The following is a 10,095-nucleotide window of genomic DNA, read 5'->3' on the forward strand; positions in this document are numbered from 1 at the left end:
TGCTCAAACAGCAACATTACAGACTAACTAAAGTTGAAAAAGTGAAAAAGCATAATAGGACCCCTTTAAAGTTCAGTAAAGATGCATTGAATTGACAGTATTTATTCAGAAGTGACAGTAAATATTTATAATGTTAAAAAAGATTTCTATTAAGAATAAATGCTGTTCTTTCCAACTTTCTGTTCATCAAATATAATATATTTTAGAGCATTTGCTCATCTACAGTACATCTATGTTTACTGTCAGGTGTTTATTATATTATATTATATTATAATTTTTGAAATGCATGAACTATGCCATATAAACAAATGCTTAAAAAAAAAAAATTCTGATTAAAAACACACACTTCAAAAATTGTATCCACAATATTCATGTGCTATCTGGGATATAATATACAGTACCATTAAAAAATGATGTGTCAGTAAGATTGTGTTTTTGAAGTCTCAGGTTTCTTGTGCATTTGTTTGTTCAAAAATACAGTAAAAATGATAATATTGTGAAATATTATTGCAATTTAAAAATAACTGTTTTCTATTTTAATATATTTTAAAATTTCATTCAATGTATTCCTGTAATGTTAAAGCTGAATTTTCAGACTTCAGTCTCACATGATTCTTCAGAAATCATACTAATATGCTGATTTGCTGCTCAAGAATTTTTTTTTTATTATTCTTATCATCAATGTTGAAAACAGTTGTGAAAACCACTGTTTTGTGTGCAGTATGCATTAGATGGTGGCTGAATGGACTGTGAGAGGTCCATATGTGTGCTGCCTGAGGCTGAGACCATCCAAGTGCCAGAGATTGATGTTGGACGTGATGCTTTCTGCTCAGCATCATTTGTATGACAGTGTAGCCCTAGGTCAGGGGTAGGCAAGTTCGGTCCTAGAGAGCCGCAGTCCTGCAGAGTGCAGCTCCAACCCTGGTGAAGGTGGAGAATACAAGAAAATGTGGTGTACATAACTGTTTGAAGGAAGTATATCTACAGAGACACCTGTCTTTCATTTCAAATTAATGCCTGACAGCATGCGCGTCTGTTTGACAGATGTTCATAGTCTGAGAACGACAAATGTTTATGTCTAGAGAAACTCAAATATTAGCACACAACTCAGCATGCACTGACTGTCAATGAGTATTACATTCACATTATGTACACTGAATCACCCCCTCGTGCTTTAGCTTTCCCGGGCATCGATATCAGAACGCTGCGTGAAGATGCACAACAAACCCATGCAGATCATCAAGAACTGCTGCACACTGAGCTAAAATGGTGTTCTCTGTCAGCAGTATCTGCAGCATCAGAGAGCCAGCTGTCTGAAGAAATGCTTTGTGCTGTTTCCTGTGCTGTCATTTATTGTGTGGAATGTACACACAGGTATTATTGCTCACATAAATCTGTCAGTACTAAATCAGTGCTGTTGAAGCCTCGGGGCATAAAGACAGCCTCTGCATTAGAAAACCACCTGTGTAGCTCCAGACTAAATCAATACTTACTTTAATGTTCAGATGTGGATTGTGGACCAGTGTTCACATGCTGCTACAAGTTAGTAGTTGTTGTTTTGTTTTTTTTGTACCATAAAATCAAATGTACCAGTCGTTTTATAGTTGTCATGTCTTTCAAAAACTGTAGTTGTTTGTATATATATATCTTTCTTTTATTACAAGGGGCTCGAGGGAAAATAAATTGTATAAATAAATTTTAAATGAGATTTTCTTTTATAGAGGCTAATTTGATAATTTACTTTTATAATTAGATAGATAGATAGATAGATAGATATTAGTCACATTAAAGACATTTACAAATGATTTCTATTTCAAATAAATGCTGTGCTTTTGAACATTCTGTTCATCCTGAAAATAATTTATCAATGTGAAATCTTAAGCAGCGCAAATGTTTTAACAAGTCTTAACAGTGATAATAAAAATAAATGTTTTTTAAGCATCAAATCAGCATATTAGAATGATTTCTGAAGGATCATGTGACACTGAAGACAGGAATAAATTACATTTTAAAATATATTCAAATATAAAATAGGTATTTAAAATTGTAGTAATATTTCACAATATTACTGTTGTTACTGGTTTTTTTTTTTTTACCAAATAAATAGAGAAAGCATAAGAGACTTCAAATACTTTTGAAAGTGTGTGTGTGTGTGTGTGTTTTATATACGTAATTGAATAGAGTAGTATTTCTCTAGATAAAAACAATGAGAGGTTTTAAATAATTAAAAAAGGGGGTTTCATGTAAAAACTGAAATATTTCAATATAGAATCAATAAAACCTAAAAATAAAAATACACAACAATGTTTATGCTTATTAGTTTTTCTTTTTAACTTGTCACCATGGTAGTTGTGGTTAGTTTCTAAATCTTCTATATTCTTTTATTTAGTAGCTGTTATTTAGAATAAATTTTTTTCACAACAAATAGTTTAATTTCCAGATCAATCTATTGATCTAACCACAATAATGAGGAGCAGTCCATGGTTTCACTACAAATCCCACAGCTCAGCTATGCTTAATATGCAAGAATGTCACAAAGAAAGATTCTACATGCCAAAAACACGTTTTTGATGTCTCTTTTCAGAATCCGTTCCTAGTTAACAGTCATTTTTAATCTTCTTTTCCCAAAGTGCAAAAATAGCTTCAGTTTTTGACAGATACAACTAAATACTGCACAAGTCTCAGTGCTTCCCACCTCCTTTTCCTACTCCTTTTTCTGAAAGATGTTTCACAAAGCTGTCAAAACTGCATAAACCCATCCGCACTCCATGCTGCCGACAGACGTGCTAACGAGTTCAAACATGAGTTTCCAGAATCAGAGAACACAGACTTTTTATCCGTCACCTGAAGCTTTAAAAAGCTCTGACAGACTCGTGGCCGAGAACAGGCTCCCGGAAATAGACGTGACGCGCTGAGGTTTTGATTGGAACGGGACATCTCGGGGGAGATAGCCGCAAATATTTGCCAATATAATGAATGTTTTTTATGAACACAAGCTACTTTTGATAATTGGAATATGAATCTAATGGTGCGGTCTTATCGAAACCGTTTCTTTGGACACCTGGATATGAATTATCCCCGTGTGCCTATATCCATATGGACTTGATAATTTGCAGCTTTGTCTAATTGTATCTTCTTCATAAAATTCAATCTTTTGCAAGTTTGCTCTCTGTGGTGCAGATGCCGTCATTCATCTGCTTTGCACATGAATCATCCCTCATTAGCCCTACTGAGTATGATAACGCTCGGATGATTCAGCACAGTTCATGTATGCTGTGATAAGTCCTGAAATGGGTTTGCTTGAAGATTCCGCCTGTGTATTCGGTGTATGAGATTTTACCCTGAGGGGCTTTAACCTTCAGCTTCACCCTTCGTCTCATGCGGCTGTGAATATTTCAACACACAAATTATTTTTTAATGCTTCCCCTCATTTTCAACATTTGAATCATTTCAAATCTTAACCATGAATATTATACTTTCAATTTTATTGAAATCATGTTTGTGCTTTGAAAAAATGTCTCAAGCTGTATCTAGGGATGAGAATGTTTTAGAGACGTGGTCCAGTAAGAATTCACCTTGCAAAAACATGGCAACAAATGTTCATAATGCCTTAGCAACCAAATAGCAACACCCTTGAAATCACTCACGATAATTTAGTACCTTTTTCTTGGGCAATTACGAGAAAATGTGAAGGATTCACTGTCTTAATGTCAGTGTTTTAAATAGTCAAGAACTGACGTGCAGAAATGATTGATAATTGCATATTTTTGTCTCTAATAATAGTGGGTTAGAAAATTGTGGGATTAGTATGTTTACATGAGCCAGAATCCAACACAAGTGTTATTGTTATTGTTATTATTATTATTAGTATTTAGTATTATTATAGTATCTATTAATTCAATTTAACTAACTATTATTTTTATATTTTCAGTTATGTTTTAAGTCACTTTAATTGTAGTTTTAGTACTTTTGTCATTTTTATTTATATTTCTGTGTAGTTGGAAGCCTGTTTCGGTCACTAAATAAAAAATAAAAAAGGTAATCATTACTTTTTATCTCAGAATTGCGTGATATAAACTCGCAATTGTGAAAAACAAAGTCAGAATTGTGAGATATAAACTTGCCATTCTGACTTATTTCCTTGCAATCCAGAGTTTTTTTCTCACAATTCTGACTTTTCTCAGAATTGTGAGATGTAAAATCACAATTAAAGTCAGAATTGCAGGTTTATATCCCATAATTCTGACTTTATAACGTGCAATTTTTCACGTGATTCAGACTTTATATCTCGCAATTCTGAGAAAAAAGCCAGAATCGCAAGTTTACATCACGCAATTCTGAGAAAAAAGCCAGAATCGCAAGTTTACATCACGCAATTCTGAGAAAAAAAGTCAGAATCGCAAGTTTACATCACGCAATTCTGAGAAAAAAGTCAGAATCGCAAGTTTATATCACGCAATTCTGAGAAAAAAGTCAGAATTGCGAGATGTAAACTCGTAATTGCGAGAAAATAAAAATCTGAATTGAGTTAAAAAGTCACAATTACCTTTATTCAATGGCAGGAACTAGTGTTGCTTTCGTCAACGAAAATTATGACTAAATATCGTCGTCAACGAACATTTATCACGTGACGAAGACGAGACGCAACGTAAATGCTGGTCATGTGACGATGACTATAATTAAATGTATAATGCAATATTGTTGACGAATACTAAAACTAAAATTAAAACAGGCCGCCAAAAACAACACTAGCAGGAACAAGCTTTCAGATAGCATACATTTTTATTTCAATTATTTTATAGTCTTTTTACTTGCCAAATCAACATTTCAAATTTTCATTTGATATTTATATTTTACCTTTGTTTCAATTATGAAAATGATTTTTAATACGTATAATAAAAATAAAAATAAATGTTTTGGTCTGTTAGTTATCAGAGATATATAGAAACATCCACAAAATCTTAGTCCAGGGCAAGTATTATTGGTATTTATACCTTGTATTCTCATGAAGATGAGTCTATTCAGATTAAACCCTGCAATTTGTGACCTGATCTTATGTTTGGAGTGTGTTCTGAACAGAGAGGTTACAGGCATTTCTTTGTAAGTGGCTTCCTGTAGATAATGTGAGATGACAGCTGTTGAATCCTCTCCCAGGGACCTCTGCTCTTAGACGCCATGGGTGAGAAAAACACAAACGTCCATACAAGGTGTCAGTTTGTTGTCATAGAAACCGGCGTGTTGAGATGGTGGAGCTGTAGGTTATGAAACCGAGCTGGTTTTAGCTGTCATGCAGCTTTTATTACTTGGTAGGAGGTTGATTTACTATTCAGTACATGATTTATTCAAGGGTTTTTCTCTACTGTTACAATTAAATGTAAATAATAAGGTGTTCTTGTGTGTCACAGAATAAAAAAGGAGGAGGGAAGGTTGATTTAGAGGGTTGGTACATATATTATAATTTCAATATCTGCAATCAACAGGGTTCCTGTGGTCACGGAATATACATCTGAAAATACCACTTGAATGAATTAAACCTTAAAGGTCATGGCTGGAAAATTCATTAATATTCTGTAATGAATAAAACTTTTTTCTTAGTTATGTTCTGCAATAAAATACTTTTTAAACTGGTTTTACATTGCACTTGTGTAACTGCGAACATTAACAGTGAAACTTTTGAACATTGTATTTAATTGGATTTTACAGGCTTACATATTTTCATATCCTTCAAAAGAAAATATATTAAAGTTATGTTTAGTTATGATAAAGGAATATTGTAAGATAACAATAAACAATATAAAAGAGAATTTAACATAGCAATTAAATAAAGAAAAATAACAGGATAATGTTCATTAAATAAAATAAACCATTTTTGTTTTTTAGTGATTACAAATGACTGTATAATTCATGGAAAAAAATCAGTTCATTGAAATTCATTATTTATGGAAGTTTGTTTATCTTTTTGGCTTATTTTCCCCCACAGCTCCTGTGTTCAATTTTGGCAATCAGGAGTATAACGTCGATGAGAACGACAGCCACGTTGAAGTCCGTGTGTGGAGGACAGGGACAGATCTTTCTAAAAAAGCTATGGTCACTGTGAGGTCCTGCAAAACAGACCCAGTTTCTGCTGAAGGTGTGTGATACCGTTTGATTTTCCCAATTATCCATCTTTTTTCCCATCCTCAACCAGCATTGTTGCTCATTTCATACAATGTGCTATCATAACAGAGGTCATTTACATATAAGATGTAGAGTTCATTTTAATTAAAGGCCAGTGAAAGAAAATATAAAGCTTTTTTTTTTTTGGTGGAGAAAACCTGACTTGTTTTGGAAAATATAGATGCTATAAATTTGTAAAAAAAAATCAATCAATCAATCAATAAAAAAGTCCTCTTCTTTTAAAATGTTGTCTCTTCCTTTTTTCCCTCTGCAAACAAACCAGAATGGCAGATGGTATTTCATCAATGTGAGAGTTATCAGCTAGTATTATTGAATATTACGGCTAAGTCCTTGAACAAGTGACGTGTGGCATCAAAAATGCAGCTTGGAGCTCTCAGCAAAGCTGAAATAAAAAAGCTCTGTTCATCCGAGTCCTCTGTGCAGTCAACCCAAACTTAAAGGGGTCATATGATGTTGCTAAAAAGAACATTATTTTGTGTATTTGGTGTAATTAAATGTTTATATGGTTCAAAAAACATTGTTTTCCACATACTGTACATTATTTTTTCTCCTCTATGCCCCATCTTTCTGAAATGCATTTTTAGATTTAGATTTTTACAAAGCTCATCGGTCTGAAAAGCGAGGTGTGCTCTGATTGGCCAGCTATCCAGTGCGTTGTGATTGGCCGAATACCTCAAGCGTGTGACGGAAATTGTTATGCCCCTTACCGTACTGTGATGCCGTGTCCCGGAGTGACGAGACAAAAACATTAAAACCCATAACCGAGGCGTTTGTTGCATCCAGTGGGGACATAATTACGGATTATAATGACTGGATCCTATGCTTCTGCTGTTAAATATCATCTGACCTCTCTCTGACCTTAGCCTTTTTTCTGTGTGTTCATCTACTAGCGGGGGTGGACTATGTGGGAATCAGCAGAAACTTGGAGTTTGCACCGGGTGTGAGCATGCAGACGGTCCGGGTCACCATCCTGGATGACCTAGGCCAGCCTGTTCTGGAAGGGACAGAAAGATTTGAGCTTATTCTCCAGATGCCCTCCAATGGAATTCTGGGAGAGCCAGCGAAAGTCACGATCTTTATCAGCGACTCCATTTCAGACTGTGAGTATTTAACATTTTTCTTACAAAATTGTGGCTGTGACACATGCATACACTGTTTCATAGACTCACCCACAGCACGAAAGTCTCAATTATTACTAGTTTTTGTCCTTGATATGGAGGTAGACTGTTATATTAGAGCGTTTGGATTTGTTTGTTCTCTTTCTTCAGTGCCAAAAGTGCAGTTTAAACAGACTGTGATGACTGCAGAGGAGAGTGAAGGTCACATCACTGCAATGGTACAACGCAGCGGAGACATCAGACACAAGTCCACTGTACGCTGCTACACCCGGCAGGGCTCTGCACAGGTGGTGTTCGACTTTGACGAGAGACCCAACACTGACACGTCCATCATAGCTTTCTTGCCCGGTAAATAGCCTTTTACTTGAGATGGGAAGTGGAATGAACAAATGAATGAATGAACAAGCGAATGAACCAACAAATTAATGAATTAATGAACAAACACATGAAATTAATGAATGAACAAATAAATTAATTAATCAATGAATGAACAATGAACCAACAATGAACAGATTAATGAACAAACAAACAAACAATGAACAAATTAATAAATGAACGAACAAATAAATAACGGAATGCATGAATTAACAAGCAAACAAATGAAATTAATGAATGAATAAACAAACAAAATATGAACAAATGAATTAATGAACAAACAGAGAACAAATGAATTAATCAATGAATGAACAAATAAACGAACAATGAACAGATTAATTAACAGGGTGTCCACGAGTCTTTAAAAAGTCTTAAGATGTCTTAAAGTTTTTCTAATAAAAGGCCTTAAAAAGTCTTAAAATGTCTTGCATTCTGATTCGATGGGTCTTAAATATTTTTTCGTCACATTACCACTAAAATGTCTCCAGTCTGACGGACCCAGCGACTGTTTACAATTGGACAGACAGAAGATTTTTTTACTTGCCCGATCGGACAAATAGCCTGATTAAAACTTAAGTGACAAAAAATAACCAGTGAAGCATCGAAGCGCGAGAATGATTCTTCTGATTTTATTACATTCAATGTAAACAGCGATTGATAATGGATAGTGTATTTCTGGTATCAAGATGGCGCTGTTGAGGCTCACACTGTCTCTTTGTGAGAGACTTCAAAACAAATGAGTGTAACAATCTTTAATTTTTGGCCACCTTTTTGCGATAGAAATGCTACAGCCTCTATAATTTCTTCAACAAAAACGTGGACATCACAACCCTTACAAAAATTAACCATGGTTTTATGGTAGTAAAACTGCTTAATTTTCTTTTGCGTGATTTCTGAATGCTTGAGACTATAAAATCAATCAGGCAACTCTAGGCTATTAATAAAAGCGTAGCCATATTTAACTGTCTAAAGCTTCAATTGCAATTTGTAAATAATATAATTTAATTACAATTTATTTATTTATTTACTTTTATATTTTATTCAAGTTCTATTTTGACCCCTATAGTAGGTGTTTTTTTTTTTTACTTCCATATTTGATGGAGGGGGCACAACAACACAATTCTGCTTAGGGCAACCATTTGGCCAGCAGCGGCCCTGGTAACTTAAAGATAAGTTACTCAGTAAAAAACAAAATTCTAAATGTTTAGTTTATTCATAACATGATATAGTTAAGTAACATACCATGACCAGGTGGCTATTTTGCTAAATTTACACGCCATTGCAAATTTTAGTTCAATAAACAAGTTGTTAAGAAATCAAGTAGTTATTAAGTTACTTACATTTTAGACACAATATTTACTGTTTTGTTCTATTTCATCAACGAAAATAGTTCCAAGCAAAGATCACAGCAGAAGTATTGCACATTTTCCAATCAACACTCGGCGGTGTTTTGTTACTGAATGATCCAGCATTTTGAACGAATCGGTTGAATAAATGACTCCGTGACTCACTCATTAAGTGACTTACCGCCACCTACTGGTGGTATAGTATGTTTAAAAGTATGCCCCCCCCAGCGTTTCTTATTTGTATATCCAAAAATGTATTTAAAACATTAATCTCATAACATTATTTATTGTCGTTGTAATTTTGCAGTGTAAATTATTTAATCTGACTGGTAACAGCCCTTTAGTGTATATTAAATTTATTGATCAATTGTAAGAATTTGACATTAAAGATTATGCTTACATTTAAAAAGGTACAAAAATAGGCCTTTATAAAGGTAATTAACAAATATGCAGATTTAAGTATGTAAAATCTGATAGAACACTGATGAAAATATTGCTTCAGAATAAATCGTTTACACCACCAAAAATCTCGGTGATGCAGTGCTTTTGTGGGGATATTTTGAATGGAGTATTGTCTGCTGAAAGTTCACTGTATATTGTAATAATAAATAACATTTATGACAGCGATGATATTTTGTTTTCTTTTTACATTAAACATTACATATATGTGAACCTGGACCACAAAACCAGTCATAAGGGTCAGTTTATTTTGACCCCTATAGTAGGTGTTTTTTTTTTTTACTTCCATATTTGATGGAGGGGGCACAACAACACAATTCTGCTTAGGGCAACCATTTGGCCAGCAGCGGCCCTGGTAACTTAAAGATAAGTTACTCAGTAAAAAACAAAATTCTAAATGTTTAGTTTATTCATAACATGATATAGTTAAGTAACATACCATGACCAGGTGGCTATTTTGCTAAATTTACACGCCATTGCAAATTTTAGTTCAATAAACAAGTTGTTAAGAAATCAAGTAGTTATTAAGTTACTTACATTTTAGACACAATATTTACTGTTTTGTTCTATTTCATCAACGAAAATAGTTCCAAACAAGGAACAATATCCAAGCAACACTC

The 10,095-nt window shown here is 33.9% G+C and overlaps 1 protein-coding gene across 1 annotated transcript in view; it reads left to right on the forward strand.

Annotated features, from left to right (window-relative positions):
* Positions 1–10,095, forward strand: part of LOC107693873 (FRAS1-related extracellular matrix protein 2-like) — a 57,797-nt gene that overhangs the window by 32,354 nt on the left and 15,348 nt on the right. The window contains exons 6-8 of the mRNA XM_016493409.1: positions 5,981–6,130; positions 7,068–7,277; positions 7,446–7,643. Of these exons, the coding sequence (XP_016348895.1) occupies positions 5,981–6,130; positions 7,068–7,277; positions 7,446–7,643 (558 nt within the window). The remainder of the gene's footprint in view (positions 1–5,980; positions 6,131–7,067; positions 7,278–7,445; positions 7,644–10,095) is intronic.

The sequence above is a fragment of the Sinocyclocheilus anshuiensis genome, unplaced genomic scaffold (genome assembly GCF_001515605.1).
Source record: "Sinocyclocheilus anshuiensis isolate Anshui unplaced genomic scaffold, SAMN03320099.WGS_v1.1 scaffold694, whole genome shotgun sequence".
NCBI lineage: Eukaryota > Metazoa > Chordata > Actinopteri > Cypriniformes > Cyprinidae > Sinocyclocheilus > Sinocyclocheilus anshuiensis.